At 40.1% G+C, this 18,571-nt stretch overlaps 1 protein-coding gene across 4 annotated transcripts in view; it reads right to left on the bottom strand.

Annotated features, from left to right (window-relative positions):
• The window catches only part of lrp1bb (low density lipoprotein receptor-related protein 1Bb), a 270,427-nt gene that overhangs the window by 190,700 nt on the left and 61,156 nt on the right, over positions 1 to 18,571 (bottom strand). For 3 of the 4 annotated variants that reach the window (XM_051958593.1, XM_051958591.1, XM_051958592.1), the window contains exon 2: positions 8,652 to 8,774. The exons of the other annotated variant lie outside the window; for it this stretch is intronic. In XM_051958593.1, coding sequence (XP_051814553.1) covers positions 8,652 to 8,774 — 123 coding nt within the window. The remainder of the gene's footprint in view (positions 1 to 8,651; positions 8,775 to 18,571) is intronic. 4 annotated transcript variants of the gene reach the window in all.

Here is an 18,571-nt window from a genome sequence, read left to right as displayed (position 1 = left end):
GACCTCACCTTGCTTCAAGCAAAACTGCAAATTTTGGGTCAAACTTGTCGCATACTCGAGGTGAGTACATAAGCATGCTACATAAGCATGCTCCACATGTACAGAGTCTTTGCTGCAGCAGCTTGCGTTCAATTCCAGCTCATGGCCGTTTGCTGCATTTGCCGCTATTCAACTGTCACTCTCAATACAGGCTTAGATGGTGAAAAAATAAATACAAAAAAACCTGGCCAGATACTCAATCAGAGCATGTTTCTCTTGCTAAATAATTCCCCATATTGTCTAAACTGGATTGTATATCCTGTATGCGCACACTGCTTCTACTAAAGCACCATATGCTGCCTTCTATGGTGCCGTTTGATTCATTTCACAAGAACATTGTCACACTCCACACTGAGTTATAAGAAAAGGTTGGACTGCCATCACTGGCATCTCAAACATAAGCATATCTGTATCTTCATTTATAAAGTTTTGCTTTCTCAGATTAAAAAAATATATATGATATTTAGCATCCTGGAGCTAATATTCATGACACCAGATCACAAGAGAGATTCAAAAAATTCTTTTGAACTGGAGAAGACTGGTTTCTGGTAGACAGCACACACTATTCAGCCACAACACAATAGCCACCTGCTTTGAGTGAATTTCATTGCTGTGATCTGGTGCATACTGTATGTTATTGATTTTTCTGTCTCTCTTGCAAAAGTCATCTTGAGCTCAATGAGATTCTCTGAATAATTTCCTTTTTTGTGCTACCATTAATTTGGTGTTGCTTTTAGATTAAAGAAAAAAAAATATATATATAATTTTTTTTTTTTTTTTTAAATGATGAGGAGGGAGATAGAGATTTGATGTGTGCAATGCTATTGCTGAATTTATTTTTATTTTTTTGCACAAAATGAGCAGTGTGGAATTCACCTGTATTGAAATTGCTTTAGGAAGGGATCTCTTTGTGAACAGGAGGATTGCAGCATCCAATAAACCTTTCAGTGTACAGAGGAGTATGTCAGCATTGTTTTAAGGGGGAAAAGTGAAGCGGTCCTTTAAAGAGATTGTCCAATAAAATTGCTCATCTGTTCAAGTGTGTGACTTTACCATGAGAGGCTACTCTCAGCATTCAGTCTTCTCTCACCTTTGGCTGACTCTGACTGAAGAGCAAATCTTGAAAACTTACATCCTTATTATGGCAAACGTGTTTGCATATATGTCAGTTTATATAGTGTTATTCAACATCAAGGCCTTACAAATCGCTCCACACAATCTCCAGAGGGAAATATCTGGCTCTTTCGCTGTTTAATGTTCCCAAGCTAGTAGCTAACTTTATCTCCCAGGGACCAGCAAAAAGTAATTGGTGATTATTCTCTGTTCAGGTCATCAGTGTGAGCAACTTTATGTACCAACAGTAACAGGAAACAACAGTTAATTTAAAAGACTTACATAGAAATGACATAAAGTATCTTTCTATTTTTTTCCAGAGTATCTTTCTTTGATTTGATTTTCAAATGAATCGATCTGTCTTTTGATTGTTTTGTTGCTTTTACTGTGGATGTTGATGACAATGCAAATTATGTCTGTAAGATAAAATTAAGTAGGTGGTACATCGAGTGACTCTGAACGCTCCATTAACACTTACAGTGAAAAGCCTCGACTGTTGCCTTTATATACATACGTGCGTGTGTGTATATATTTTTATTTTATTTATTTTTTCTTCACACAACGCATTGAGTTGCAAGGGCCAAACTGCTGTGTTGGCCCCATAGGCTAAATCAATTGATCATAAGCAAGTAAATAAGTTTTTTTCCTTTCTTTCTGTAGCTCCGAGGCATCTTTAATGAGGACTATGGTTAAAGCATAATGCACACAGCTATGGCAGGACATGCATTTTTCTCGAAATATCCTCTGGCACTAACAGAGCTCCCTTGAAATAATCATTGAACTTTGACTATATTTACAGCTAGCTATAGGAGAGAGCTTTAGCTCTTTCATTTGACTATCTATCAGGCTACCTGCTAGTCATAACTAATAAATAAATAAATAAAGGCTACTGGCACTGATCCATACTGATTAAATAATATTATTCTCACTGGATGTCATGGTAAGTATATGCCACTGTGTTTATCCTGAGTTAAACCTCATAGACTCACAGATGCTTTGTTCTCTGCTGCAGCAGCGGGGGAGATAATGTAGATTTTAGTACTTAAATGTCACACCGGTTCCATGACAGCAGGCATGTCAACTTCATAAAATATGCTCTCTTCTTTGGTTCTTTAGGTGACAAGCTGGGACGCCGTCCTTTATGACACTCATACTAGAAGGTAAAACAAAAAGGAAAATGTGTCAGAGCAGCTTAACTGTCGAGATGGGGGCTGTGAGAGCAAAGACAAAGCAGTAATGTGCTCCTCCCAGTGCGTCACTTCTTACAAGTCTGAGGCACAACGTGGGTACAAGATTGTCACCAGGCAACAAAGTTCTCATGTTAATATTTTTGCCTATACAAATACTCACACATATGGAAATGTGTTGAACTGCAGAGGAGGAGCAATGCAGCAACCGAATACAACCAAATCATATAATAATGACAAAGACAATGGCTTTTCGTTTGCACAACGATAACATCTTGAATGAAGACACTGTTGCAATCACAGATTTTCAAAATCAAATTGTGCCTTCATGGTTACTTCCAAGAGTACTGACAAACATACAGTATGTGTAGTGTCTGTTCTCTGCCCATCTAAAATACTGCTGGTTAAACATATGACAGAAGCCCAATGAAGTGCACATTAGTTCTGTTCATAATGTAGAGAGGGAGAATGAGAGAAACAGTAAATTTAAAGTCTTATTTTGAAGCTGGCCACCTTTCAATACATGAAATCACACTTGCAAACAAGCCGGTGGCAGGTTCAATGTGCTGATATCCAAGAACAGCAAAAGGCATCTCAAAATTAAATCCAACTGGCAGAGGTAAAGGAACATACATGATAGCCAATTAACTTCCAATGCACTAAAACCCACAGTCACAATACAAACAGTGTGTTGACAACATACTGTAACTCGTAAGATTTCCAATAATTTGTGCAAATCGTCTCAGCAGGGGACATGTGACAGCAGAATCATGCAGATTTAATTCAAATATTCACATAGACATTCAAAGAATCTAGCACTGTCACTGAATTATTCTCACAATATGTAGAAATGGCGCTTGAACGTAAACACGCTGCATCTGAAATAAAGGCATGTTAAGAGATTTATTTATTTTTTTGATGAGTCAACAGAAGGGTTGCGTCTCAGCAGGGAGGTAGAGATGGAGAGGATGGAAAATAAACGTTACATAATGCAAAAGGCCCAGTCTTTCAGCTCAATAACAAGGCGCTACGCTACATTACCCCCTAAACCTCCATCCTACTGCCGCCAATCCTCACGGGAACCAGACACATTTGTGATACATTTATTTCAATATGGGACTTGCCAGATAAAATACCCTGCAGGATGTTGATAGGCAGCCTGGAATGCATGACTATAGTTACTGCAGCTTCATCACAGACAGACAGACCTAATATACTCTGCCTTTCTAAGCAGTGTTTCCACAGGGACCACAGGCGCTATACTTACAAATTCCCAAATGGTAACACGAGTTTAGTATTTAAGAAATGCGATTCACGTCGCTTACGCTTTCAAGTTTATGGGTCGGATTACGTGTATCTAGCTGATGATTTCCAAAGGATTTCACAGTTCACGCAGAACCAAAGGAACATACAGACATAAGAGCCAAGCTAGGCAGAAACACTGATTCAATATTGACAATTCTGCAGAAACCTGATATAAAATGTATGAATATAACCTCCACACATGTACAGTGTGCCTCACTATATATAGGGTATACTGCTTCCTGCTTTGACAGTGAATGCATATACAATATACACACTCAAAATAATGATGCTGGACAATATGATTTTGAATGTTTAAAATAAACTGTCACAACTATTTCATGATAATGAAATATGAAATTTTCCTTTCACATGTCCCAGTTGGGGTCAGAGCGCAGAGTCAGCCCAAGAGCCGATATAGTTAAGGGCCCAACGTTAGGTAACCCAGAGCCTCAAACACTGCTCCACCACTGCCGTAAACATACAACATCCTAAACAATACAATACCCTAACAAAAGGCTATAATCCTTTACATATAAACTTTTAAAAGAATTATTTTTGTTGTTACGGACGTTTTGAGACGGCAAAACAAGCTCCAGTATGGAAATAATGTCACCATATTTTGTTGCAATACCACTGGGCCTCTTGTTGCTGACCATCTGATAGATTTATGGAAAATAATGACTCTTTTGCCTTGCTTTGGGCTGCACTAACGCCTCATAAAAAATGCCTTGCTATTCACCTTGTTGAATGCTTTACTTTGTCAATAGCTTGTAGACGAGAGTGGAAATAACGATATGTTGTAATGGAAGGAATTTTGCCTCCTTTGCAATCAATACACAAGCTGCCATGTGTCGAGACTAATCATTGAAAGCAGTTGTATTGTTATGTATTTGAACAGGGCAAAAAAAAGGAGCTGAATATCAAAAGACAACATGGAGGCAAGTTACTCACCATATTTGCAACTATACTATGACACACCTCTCAAATGTAGAATAAAGATGCTATAAAGATGACAAGATGTATTACGTGGCCCAAGCCATACAAGACTTACATAAATGGTACTTCGCAGTGTAACGATGAGATAAATATGATGCACACTGTGTTGGATCATGGAAGACATTTTCTTTATCCCTTATTACTTTTTTCCACAGCTTTTTTTCCAAGCTCTCTGTAGGATACTTATGAACTCAGTACACAGAGCGGGAGGACTGTGGAGGATGGCATGGGGAGACATGCCCTCCCCCTGTCGTCAAAGGGGAATGAGTGGAGGAACCCCTGAGAGAGCTGTCTTTGAACAGCTCCCCTCCCATGTGCCTCGAGGACACTGAGATCAACATCAGTGTTGATTGGGTCGAGCCAAGCTATAGCCATGAAACACAGCTTCTGTGACCACGTTCTTGAAGTCAGCCACTGACCCCTTTTATTGTCTTTTCCTTCGGGAGTGACAATTCAATCAGAGGATTCACCAGTCTCCATGTCCACCACACTCACAAAGCTCCTCGTGGCAGCACTACTAAGACGAGCCAAACGTCCATGAAATCCTTTCCTGAAGGATTCATGAAGGATTTATGTTCTAAGACACTGTTTGCAAGCATGTAGCATCAACACAGGGAGAGAGCTACGTTTTTATAGAATGACGCAGGAAAATACATTTACAGAAAGGGAATGATTGTAACACTACGTCACAAATGGACAATTAACAGCAAATCTTGACAATTATAGTTCCTTCTAAACATGATTCACAAATTAGCAGTGTGATAACCACATTCTTTGTTAGACTGTCAGCGTTAATCACCACTCAAGAAGCTATGTGAAAGCAAAGGTTTGACCGTTTACGACGCAGAATGCATTTGTTTGAACGGCTACACAAGTGGAGAATTGTCCTTTTGCTCGGTTTTCTTAGACCATTCCTGAAGGCAGATTTTTTCCTCGGCTCCCTCAATAACTGTCTTCAGCCCGTCCAGTCCCGTGAGACCTGTGGCTGTGCGGATAAGCTGGTGCATCCTTTTTAGTCTCTAGGTATTGCAATCGAAGGCCACCTTCCCTTTCCTCCACCTCACAAGCCCTGAAGATGCAGTGATTACATTTCCCTGACCGAGCCAGAGCAGGGAAGAGAGAGGCCATCAGTGGCACCAGTATTTTTATAAATCCAGACAACAGGGGGCTAATACATTATCTTCCTCTTTTTCTTAAAATAATAAACTCCTCTTTATGATGCCCAAAATAACCCCAGTCAAATCAAAGCACTGATGGTTGCACACAACACTGAATTTCCTGTGCTTTTATTTCAGTTCAGTGAACATCCTCCTTTATGAAAGATCTTTTTTTTCACAGGTTATTGCAGTCTTTGCTATCATTTAAGGAGGCAGAGTACATCCTGATCCATTCTTCTGTTTGTAGGGCAAAGCTGATCTAATTCCCCTTTCTATCAAAACATAATCCATGATAATGAGCTGCGCCAATTTCCTTAGATGAATATGCAAGGTCTTCTTTCTGCAGGCATTGTAAATAAAATGGTGCCAACATTAATCGAAGTGATAATTAATTGCCTTTTGGAGATTACGTGACTTGGCCCAGAGCAACTGTGTGGAGGCTATGGTATATCTATTGTATTTAAAATAGTCTTCACACAGGGAGAGTGAAAGATCATAGGTGACGGAGAACGCAATCAGAAAGGATATCGGGGGTCTTCTGGGATCAGCCAACGGGCCTCAGTGTGTCCAGTTTCACATAAAGTAACACACTCACGTCACATCTATTACTTGTTTTTCAGGTGGGAATCTGGTGATCGACAGCATTTGTTTTCTAGTGTTTTCACATTACAGACTTGTGAGACTCACGAGCAGGAGAGGTTGAGACATTCTAAGTCCCTAGCGTAGGTCAAGTGCCAAACACACTTGAACCTACCTATCCCATAATGCAACTGGATAGTACGTTTCATTAGACCTTCCCTGCATCTGAAATCCCATATCACCCACTTGTACCAGGCTGTCTGGTTAACAACAAATTAACTGCAGCTATTTTTCAGAGTAAAAGTTAGAATGTGCTCTCCCCACAAGGCACTTTGCAGCAGTTTTCAAAGGTTGAGCAGAATAAAACTGGAAACAAACAAACAAAAAAAAGTCCATGTGTGAAATGGTTGCCTCTTCGAAAAGAGAACTCACTCTAAACACTCCTACACAATCTTTCATGGGAATTACGTTGGCGCACGAGATACGATGCATGTGGAGTAACAAGAGAAATAAAGGCAATAAGCCAAGTGCAAAATATGAAAGGTAGACTGATATATGTAGCGATGAGCAAAACTTGCACTTTATCAATAAACAACCTGAGGGAAACGGCGCAGCAAGACTTGGCACAACATGCTTTTGCTTTTGTAGTCTTGAGGAAACACTATCCATCTCTCCATCTCCTCTCTATACGTCCTGACTTCTGCCTTGGGTCACAGTGTTGTGTTCTTTACTCTCAGCTGGCTCATAGGCTGGGAAACGCACTCCACAGACCACCATGTTATTACATTCATACATTAGAGAGCATGCAAGCAGCTGTGAACATGCTAACAGCTGGGGAGTGTAATTATATAATTTTGACATAAGCGGCGAGTCCTGTGTTTTTCTGCAACAAACCCAGCCAAGCACAAGTAGCCTACTTGATATATGACCTCTTGTATGTTAGGATATTATTAATTATCATGCACTGTGGACAATTTATGCACAGATGCCACGGCCAAAAAAAAACAACTATCCCCAGTAACTGACTGACACTAATGAGGAACCTGTGCTGAATGTTAATAATTCGATTTTGTTGCCTTTTGGGGGGGCTTTGTGATTGTGTGACAGTGGCAATCGTGTCAAGATTTATAAAGGCTCACTTAGCTCACGATAATCCGAAATTGCTGCTCTGTTTCAAAGGAAATCTATTTTGTGTACATGTAGCAACAGGTTCTGATGCGGAGGTCAAATAAAGGTTTATGTGAAGGCAGCAGAATAGTATGATGTAGCATTTTCACTTATTCCCAAGGTAACAAAGCATTATCAGTAATGCACAGGGGATTTTTTTGTTTGTTTTTGCTAAATTGAAGTATAAAGTTGTTCTTTTAGATTGTTATTCACTGCATAAAATAAGGGGCTCTGGTCAGTTGGCCTGTGCGTTAAATGCTTTTCTATAAGAATGTACAGGCCCTATAATTTAATTCCATATAAAGGACAGCAGAGGGACCATTCCAGGTGATAGTGACATAATTTGAAACTGTAGTGTTCCCACAGAAGTTATCACCAGACACTTAAACTGTGTTGCCCCAAGAAAGGACAATACCTATACCAATGTATACAGAGGATACAGGCCTCATATGTGTGACCGCTTTATCACATATACGGCAACAGACGCTTACATATTCTTATTTAGTATTGGCACATCACACAGCGTGCAAGGCTGGGGTAGGAAATCACAGCTGCCAGAGAAAACCCTCGAAGGCACTGAAGTCCTGACATTGCCAAGTGATATTTTGTGTAAAATCTGAATATTAAACACTTATTCGCTGCAGGATTTAAAGATGGTATTATGTAGCTTCTGTCAGCACAAAGAGCAGCAGTTGGCAGCCTAAATTTACACTGGATACAAAACACTACCATTCTGACTTTTTCCAGACAGGATATGCAACTAAGAAAATGTCCATAGTGTTCAGCGGGATGCCAAGTATATTCTTAGTTTAACCAAAGTCTTGCTTTGTTTCTAATGTTCTTTGAAGGCAGCTACAAAGAAGCTGTGAGTTTCATGTTTTCTAAATGACCACAGCAGCTGTTTTCTGTGACAGGGAAAACCACAGACTTCTAAGAGTGTTTAAGCCTGAGGGGGGGAGGGGGATATTAAAAGGTTACCTTTCTGGTGGAATATCACTTAGCTCATGTTACTGCGAGTCTGTACGCTGTCAAGGTGAGAATCGCTGTTATGGTGGAATTCCATATGACAGTTTGCATTAGTGAGAAATGGATGGAATGGGTGACTTACAAACGTGATCGGTTTCGTCCGAGTCGTCAGGGCAGTCGGGCTCACCATCACAGAGCCAGGCCTCAGGGATGCAGGTTTCATGGCTGTGACAGTGAAACTCCCCTACGTCACACAAGATGGCTTCTGGATGGCATGAGGAGAGGAGTGGAGAAGGAGACAGAAAAGATGCGGCATGAGGTGATGGAACTGTGCAGGCACATTGCATGTTTGACCAGAAAAAACATGTTCTGGATGTGCACCTGAACTGTAGCGTGAGTGGAAAAGAGATGACTGTGAATGGACTCTCTTTAAAATTACATGCAGTATGGTTGAAAAGGCACTGTTCTAAGCATAATAATCAACATCAATAGATAAAATTGATCTTTCAAGCAGCTACAGCTCCATACCGTGTGTGCATTTTTTTTTACAGGCTGACAATCAGTACAGTGCCATCCTTCAGTCAGTGGCATGTCTTTTGATACCCACATTTCTTTATCAGAAGTGGCCACACATTTTCTCCAGATAAAAAAGAAAAGTGCTGCCCAGGCATTGTGGTTCCGACAGCTACTCTCCTCTAACGAAGACATGATGTCCTTCGCATGGCAAACTATTACAAAGCAGTTTGGCAAGTTCATTCTTATCTTTTTGCCTCCTTGGTGTTGTGCTTTCATTTCATGGTGGAACAGGGGGACTTCGGTGAAAGCCCAGTCAACTAAAGAGTCATCATAGCCTTTCAGCATAGCAAACATCCATCAAAGTGTTGACATGCTTCCTGCCGGTAGCTGTCACATACTCAGCTTGATCACACTATAGAATGACACATGCTTTTGTTTAAGATCTGACACCACAACGTGACCTGCCGCTACTTCTCCTCAGCATCGGGCAAAAACGGTAATTTGCTTCTAAGCTTAACCCACAGACAATCAGACAGGCTCAAGGCCCCCCACCTACTCACTCTCTGTATCTCCATCTTTTTCCCAGTGTGTTCCTAACCCATTAGTGGTGGGAGTGGAGCAAGTGGGAGATCAGGTCTGTCGCGTTTCAACAGTGGGAGTGATAATTCAACGCACCACTGCTCCCTGCCCCGGCGCCCTCCAGCAAATTCACTACCCAGGGACAAATCTGAAAAGGTCAAACATCTCATCCATCCTGCCTCTTCTATTCCCACTGATGCAATATATCTGAAATCTTACAATTTAAATCAAGGTCCCTTTGAAATATTCATAGACTTTTTTTTTTTCAGGTTTTAAAGGAGGAACATTCCTAAAATTCCTAAAAGCCTTCGCACTTAAAAAATAAATAAATAAATATGCATGTTGAGCAGGATAAAGAAGGTCTCTCAAGGTAATCTTCTGCATGAGGATTTGGCCCATCAGCATTCATTTGCTTTTAAACAGTGGAACAGTTCCACTATGAAATTAAAAAAAAAAAAAAAATGTCTTACCAAATATTTCTCAGAACACTGTTAACTTCAAAATGGCAGCACACACTACTTTTTGCTAAAACAAGATTCTTGGCTGCAGTCACATATAAGCTCTCTTCAACCATTATCATGCAAAACAGCATTGTGGTCTTGGGCAAAACATGATGTCATCTATATAGAAAATGTCACATGCATTAAATGTTAATACAGCACTGCACAGGACATGATGGACTGCAAATAATTTGACTGTTCGGTGGCAAAATACTGAGACATGAATGCCCAAAACAATTGCTTTATATTTCATTTTACGTCAGAATTAAATTATTTCAAAAAACACTGCATCTTTAAAACACATAACTAATGTACACACAGAAGAACTGAACTATGTAAGAGCTAAGTGTGCCAACTACAGCTATTTACACAAAATAGCAAGACATGTTGGGCCTGAGGTTGACCAAGGCACGCTCAGTTTGCTGAAGCCTCGAAAGGAAAGTCTCCTACACCTTTAAAGCTGAATTGATTACCATTGAAAAGTAGAAGACTGGTGACAAGAAGGGGCCATTTCCACAGCAAGAGAGGGAAGCCATGAAAGAAACTGTCCCTGGCCCTCAGAGCAGTCCAGTTACCTACTGATATTCCACCTCCTTTCGTGCCACTTCATCTTCAAAGCTAAGGGGGCAAATATGAGCAAAGCAAATGACCTCTTATGTCAATTCATCTCTCCCTTCTTCTTTACCAAACAGCCTCTCCTTGACAGGCTGCTCCGGCCCTGCAGCTGTTGGGGGACAGTAGTGGGACAAACACGCAACTGAAAGAAAGTAACCACTCAGTTGTTCTTTTGTTCCGCTTCCATATACAACTGAATTTGCATTAGAAAGCAATATAAAGGTGTAGCATTACACAGCACTATATGCTTTACAGTTAAGTCCATACAGACATCAAAGCAGTAGTGAGGACAGGAATAGAATTTTTTAAATAAAAATGGCAGCAGACGCCTCCTATAAGTGGAAAAACACCCAAACTGGTCCCATTACCATAACAGTGGTGACACACAGTGGCACTCAGATGGGCACATTATCATGAGCTTCATTCCTGACATCCAACAGCCACCGCTGGCTCAACATTGTGGCTCATTAAAGCCATTGAGCCTTTGAAATGTGCCAGATTTTCAGAAGAACAAAGAGGTATTTGGAGGCACGCAGACATGGAAGACGGTTTGCAAATCTGCAGAAGCAAGACCCGCCAGCATTCTTCGCAGCATATATTTTCATCGAGTTTTTGCTGAGACGAAGTATGAGTTCTAAAGTGTTGAGCCACTTACTAAGCATGTCCGGTGTGCTGTAATACAAACTCTCAGACACCACGTCAAATCTCTCCATCTTGAATTTTGCAGTAAGTCATCCACAGTCTATTTGCTCAGTCTTGTTAAACTCTGAATTACAGGAGACTTTAGGTCTTCATTTATCTTTCTAAACAATATTACACACCAATGAGCTAAGCTACAAACCACTAAGACCTTGCAATCCCTTGAACTGCATCAGACGCACAGTTCACAATATGGTGCATTGGATAAGTCCTAAGCCACAGGCCTATTCAAACAAAACCTGCATTGTAAAAGCAGCAGTGCAGCTGAAAGAGGTACATTAAACATCAGCTTTGTTGCACAGCTTAAAAAAGCAGATCTGAGAATATTCCTTAGTGAAGACGCTGCTTCTTATAGAAGCCATTTGCAACTCATCCAACTTTCCCTGCACTACAGTGGAAGCAGTGTATGAACTTGACAGGGCCGTGATAGTCCATTTGACCTGTGTTGCATTCAGGAAGCTCAAGGTCACCCAGCAGCCAATGTGGGAGAAAAGCAAAAATAGGGCTAGGCTATGTCTGAAAACCACATGGAAATGTGCAAGAAAAAAGAAATATGATTTGATGGAATATTCTACTTAAAGATATATTAACTGTGCAACATCTAGTTAAGCAAAAGGTTAAAATACTCTCATAAGCCAAACCAATATAGCCACTCACAGATGCAGTGAATACCACGGATTACCTCGTAACAACAGCACATGCAATGATCTGGAACACACTGGATCTTAAGTGAACAGCCTGTTTCATTTTAAGTGTTGCATGAGGCAGGAAACGGCAGATGTAGAGACCTGAGTGACTTTGACCGAGGCCAGATCATAATGACCAGACGACTGTGCTGGAGTATCTCCAAAGCAGCAGGCTTTGTCAGGTGCTCCCTGTCAGCAGTCGTGATTACCTGCTTATAGAAGTGAGAAACCTTGAGCTGGATGCAGGGTCAAGGTGGCTGCACTGGAACAATTCTGATCTGTGGCAACTCAAACTTACAACTTAGAGGACTGAAAGGATCTGCTGCTAATGTCTTAGTACTAAATACCAGAGGACAAAGATCTTGCCGAGTCCAAGCCTGAACTGGCTGAGGCTGGTGGGGTATATTAAGCCAGATGCTTCTGATGTGTTGGCTTATTAGTGTACATCACTATGTAAACACACACACCAAAAAACCACCTCCATCCACATACATGCACATAGATTACTGATGTTTAAACTCTCTCATGCTGTCAGAGCAGACTTGGTGTCCTGGCCAGCTGCAGGTCGTATGCATTATGGATGAGCAGAGGGCTATGAGCCAAACTAAGCAGGTTATTAAGTATAACAACAGTATAATGCCTTCTCTCCCTTAATCTTCATATCTTTAATCTGCCAAAAGACGCACAGTAGTGTGATGCATCTCAATGATGCCCCACACCTGCATAATGAATCTTTATTACAAGCATTTCTCTAGAAGTGGCATGCGCCATGTGCTATTTAGACTTAAATGCCATCCACGTCAACTCTGATCAGCATATGAAGACTACAGAGTACCGTGACTCCGCTCGCAGATGAGCAATTGCAGAATGTCACAACACTTGCGGACGTTTGCCCACGGTTACACTTGTGCATCAGTTCTGCAGCAGTCTGTCTCTTCCTCCTGAATCCTAGAAGTTTCGGGGGTGTATTTTAGGGTGGGGAAAAAAAAAAGATTTACTAGAAATCAGTGAGTCAATTCAAGATACAGAGCTGTGCAAGAAAAAAAGGAGAGGAAGAAAATAACGATGTACTAAGAGAGTGGAGTAATTGTCTTACAGAATCTGAGGTCTAACATAACTGGCTCCAGGAAACACCAGCTTGTACCTGCAGCCATCCCCCATGGCAATGCTGAGCAACTCTGCATTCTAGCCATGGAATGAGTGAGAAATCAATGCTGTAAGGCTTTGGGGCCTTCATTAGATACTGCCTGACCTTCACCATAAAGTGAGGTCACTTTTATTTTCTCAACAACTGCAGGGGCATGTCAACAAATTATTAAAAGGGAGCACCACATGAAAAGTTTCAGAAGACAATCGTAGAATGCCCTCCTGCTTCTTGGCATAAATCCCCGCACCAGTAAACAATGAATGATTCATGAGACTGATCTTAAGCTGTGTGCTCTTTACTACCCTTTTATTCCACATGTAGGGGAATACATTACAGCACACAGCATTCACAAGGAAACAACTATACTACAGGAATTATGCCAACATTATATGAGGGATTTTTGTTTACCAAGTTGTGACAATTAAGTTATCGCTTGAACAGCATTAGGACTTTGCAAGTCAAATGGATCCTTAAAAGCATCTTTACTTTTCATCTTGTCCACTTTAATAAAAGTACAGAAGATTTTTCATTTTCACGTCAATCATTCTTATTAAATCTGTGATTGTTTTCCTCTTTTCTGTTGATTCCCAGTCTCATTATGGCTGAGTGTCTAAGCTGGGACTGAACACCTTAAACTCACAAATGCAACAGCTATAAGTAAAAGCTATTTTCCTGTTTAATCCTGGGCCAGCTGGTTTTCTGTTTTACCAGGTGAACTAACTGGAACAATCTGGTGTTTTGAACGTGCGATTCCGATGCATTTATTGTCTGTGACACAAATATTTGCTCCTGGATGAAAGCCTGTTCTTGTAATAAGGTGACCATACAGTAACTGCAGGATGGGGGATATTAGGTGGGATGTACTGGACATTCTATGGCTCCTACAACCTTTTTGCTAAAACCATTCATCGACATTGTGAAAACTGCAACAAACCACACAATCTAAAGCCGGATTACAGCTTCTAATTCAGCCATAAGAGGTAATTGTCAAGACTGTGGAGGGTCTGAGCTTTCCTGGCAAAAAAAAATAGAGGTCAACGTGGACAGCTAGTCCATGTGATGTGATGGTTAAGTGAGTACATTTTTCCCTCAATTTTCATCCATTTTCTTCACATTAAGCCTCAAACATGTTGTCCAACTGGAAGAATCCCAGTTTCAGCACATGATGTCTTTTTTACACCAGTGGAATTCACCTAATAGAGTTCAGTTGTAGTGTGACTATGGCTACCAAATATGAAAAATGATGTCCTATATTAGGGGCTTGGTGGTTAGCACTGTCACCTTGCAGGTATAACAACCCCGGTTTGCATACCGGCCTGGGCTCTTTCTGCATGGAGTTTGCATGTTCTCCCTGTGGATACATGGGTGTTCTCCAGGTACTGGGTGTCCTATATTATCATATATGGAGATTTAAGGACATTTAATGCTGTTCATAAACTAAGTTCATTCACTCATGATCTGATTGAGGAGTCCAGTAAGTGTGTAGCTCAAAACAAAGATAAAAGATAAGTGTGACTAATTAACAGTGGTCTGAACCATATTTAAGAAATAATTACAAGATGGATTAATATGTCAGTAGATGCAAGTGACAGTAAGAAATAATCTCTCAAATTTTAAGGGCTTACAGGAATAATATTGTCACCAGTTGTTTTCATCCTGGTTCTTATTTTATTTGCATTTTCCATTACAGAGTTTGGGAATGACAATGTATATTTTTTCTCGCATAGCTCCAACTCAAAATGCAGATGCTCGATAATATACACACAGGCAATTACAAGGATTGATCAAAGCGCTTCTGACAACAAGGAGACACTTAGTGTTTCAAGATGTGTATGGCACACCGCGGTTACATGTGTTCATGACTGTCATTTTGATTCTTCTTTCACGCAGCTCACAATCACTTTGTTTACCCTGCTAGCTGCTATTCACCTTGTTCTGAAGAACAGCATGCGACTCCTTATGATTGACAGGGGTTTACTTGGTTTGCTTGTTGGTACAGTATGCATGCATCAAAACTAATATCCATCTATACATTTAAAAGCATCATAGAAGATGTGTATCACCGTTTTGAGTGTTGTACTAGTAGAACACTATAAATAGGATAGATTTTTACAATTGCATATTTCTAATACCAGAGGATTTTGTGTTTGCTAATAGCGTTGAGACTCTATTTCTGATTCCACTTAAGGAATCCATGCCTGTCTGTAACTGCAAGTACTTCATTGACATTGACAATTATTTGGTAACATATCAAACCTCTTGAATAGTCAGCTTGGCACTTAGCACATGTCCCACCACAAGAAACATTTCTGAAATGAAAAAATAAATATGTTACCGCACTTCCTGCTTCAAATTCCCAACCAGGAACTGTTTAAAGAGCCAGAAACAGCAAAGTTCTCAGGATAAATTACTAAAACTTGCAATTTCATATCTAGCTTAAAGTTTGAAAAATCATCTTACAGGTTTTACGTAGCAAAGAGGGAAAATAAAGTGAAGAGAATCTTATTTTTAACCACAATTACCCTCTTTGCCATCACATTTCAAGCGCAGACATAGAAAAATTGCATATATACCAAGCATGAATAAGTAAGCAGATTGATCTATTGTACTTCAAAGGCATAAATCTATGCAAGATAATAGGTTTGCAATCCTGCAGAACTAAGTAAAGAAAAAATATATATCCAGTACCAAAATTGTACTTGAATATTCAGTACATTATATCCTTAAGTCCTAGTGGAGTAGATTTTATTTAAAAGCCTTGACAGTGTGCTCATTTAAGATTTTTGGAGATTTTGCTCTCCAGTCTTTCTTTAAATTGTATTTGACTGAGGAAGTGAAGCAGTAAACCTGCTTATTAGGGCTACAGTGATGAATGAACTGGACAAACAGGATGAACATATGGCTTCTCAGTATGTACAAATAAAATGCATCATGTCTGAGGCTGACAACACCATTGAGGAGAGCAGTAATGAATACTCCTCTAAGAAATTGTTCATTGCATTGAAGGGCTCTGAACTCTTCACTGGTCAGACTGTACCCTATGTGAATTTCATTTGCATGAGAATGTGTCATTATACTGCCAATAATAGAAAAGTACAGCACCACCACCACCCCTCGAGCCTCCCCTCGCCTGGCCCCTTTTCTATGCTCCATCCAAGGTCACCTAATCACTGCGTTCCTTTCAAAGACCTCTATCTTAACCAGCTGCAGTCGGAGGGATTTATGCCCCACTCCATGTCATGATTACCAATCAGGTGGAGTAATAGCTTCTTAAGCAGACAGGGTTTTTGTCATCACTGAGGGTTGAAGTGCCAGTCAAGGTTTCCACTGTGTCTGTGAGGCATGTCAGTTCCTTGGGTGTAGCCTCCAGATTAAACAGCATTATTGGAGTGGAGTGAAAGCTGTTATGGTGAGGGATCACATCCTCCCTGGCCCCCACTGAGACACCAAGTGAGCCATCTGTTATCTAGCAATGCCATACCCACCCTGAGACCTCAAAACGGATAGCCTCATTAAAAAAATAAATCAAAGATCTCCTGTAAAGACAGAAAGTTGCAACTGCATGTTAACATTACTCACTGGTAGTTCAACTACAATGTTTCAAAAGCTGACAAAATACACATCTGCATTATTAAATTACACTGGATCAAAGGCCATTTAAATCTGAAAGCTTATAATTAAAACCATTTGTGACACAAAAATGGACGGTTGCGATAATATCATCAGTCTAACAGGAAGAATGATATAAAGCGAAGTAGATGAAGTGAGAGGCATCACAAACAGCTATTGTTACAAAACACTAATTATAACAGCAGCAAATGAGAGAAATTTTGTTCAGATTTTTGTTCTTCCCTAATCACCCACTGGAGTAGATTTTAATCAAGTATAAATATTGAAGTCATCATGCTGCAGGCATACTTGTTTACATCTTTACGACACTCCAGAAGAAGCAATCAAGGACCGAAAACATAACAGATAAATGACTGCATGAGACTGACAAAAGGGTTTTCTCAAAGCCTGATTTGTCATCTGCTACAATTCTTCTATTTATCTAAAATATATGTTCATTGATCGGTCACAGAAGTAATGAATTTAATGATAATATAACATCTATTATCTTTGCTCATAATATTTAATAGGTTTAAATTATCCATGAATGTAAACTGTGCACTTTAGGAAAAGGTAGTCAATGGCTGTAAACCAGACAAAATGCAATATTCAACAATGTGCCCAGAATCAGCAACGACTTAACTGTCTATATGGTGTAATAAACTGCTTCGCATTGCTAATGTGACATTTCTGTCTCATTGCTCGCCTCTGGACCATAGAAGCATGTGATTAAGATGGACTTGCCCTTTATTTAAGGTTTCCTACTTTACTCCTCAGTGAATTCTGCAAAGTTGCACAGCTGGGAGTCGGCTTACACAGATCTGATTAGCTTCGTTCCATTAGAAATGGGGAAACATGTCTCTTCTAATGCTACTCACAACACAAACCACCGTTAACAGCCACGATAGCAGTGTTGAAACTATAATATGAGCCAAGGACTTTAAAAAAAATGCTCTTCAGGATCATTGCATTGTTACGAGCAATGGTCTCTCTACTAATCTACACCCATATGTCGACATAAACTTATCTTTTTTTATACATATATGTGTGTATCTGTTTTATACAAATATCCAAGCCAAGTCCTTGTTTATATCTGTTTTCATGTGGAAATATGAGCAAAGCCTTCATCTCAGTTGTTAGATCCCCTAGATGTCTAATCTTTGCACCAGTTCGCTGGTCTGTGGCCGGTGAGCCTTGCATAAGTTATTATTTTGTGTTCCTTTATGAGCTAAATTCCCACAATGCTCTCTGCGTATACCAACACGGATGTGCCTATTCCTGCTACAGCATTAAACAGCAAGACACTCCACCTGGCGGAAGCTAATCTATAAAACTCGGCTTAAGTATTATCCAGGAAAATAAACAAACACTGAATACCTCACATCATGAGAAAAAAACAAAAACAAAACCTTGAACGGAACACCTCTAATAATATGGCACTTCAGCACCAATGGCAGTTTAAAACTAGAAAAGCACTCAGAGTGTAGACCTCCGCCAAGGATAGAGAGGAAGACTGGAAACCCATGCAGTAAAGGATCATGAGCTGGAATGGAACCTGCATCTCTGACACAGTTCTGTTTACAAATCACCTTCTTAAGCAGTTGAGCTATCGGGACACCTTGCTCCAATTTGTTGGACGACATACTAAACTATGATGTTTTTGTCATATTTTGGACCACATACTAAAAAATGTGTCCACATACTAAAAAAT

Source organism: Acanthochromis polyacanthus, chromosome 14 (genome assembly GCF_021347895.1).
Source record: "Acanthochromis polyacanthus isolate Apoly-LR-REF ecotype Palm Island chromosome 14, KAUST_Apoly_ChrSc, whole genome shotgun sequence".
NCBI lineage: Eukaryota > Metazoa > Chordata > Actinopteri > Pomacentridae > Acanthochromis > Acanthochromis polyacanthus.
This window is presented reverse-complemented; position numbering and strand designations above follow the sequence as displayed.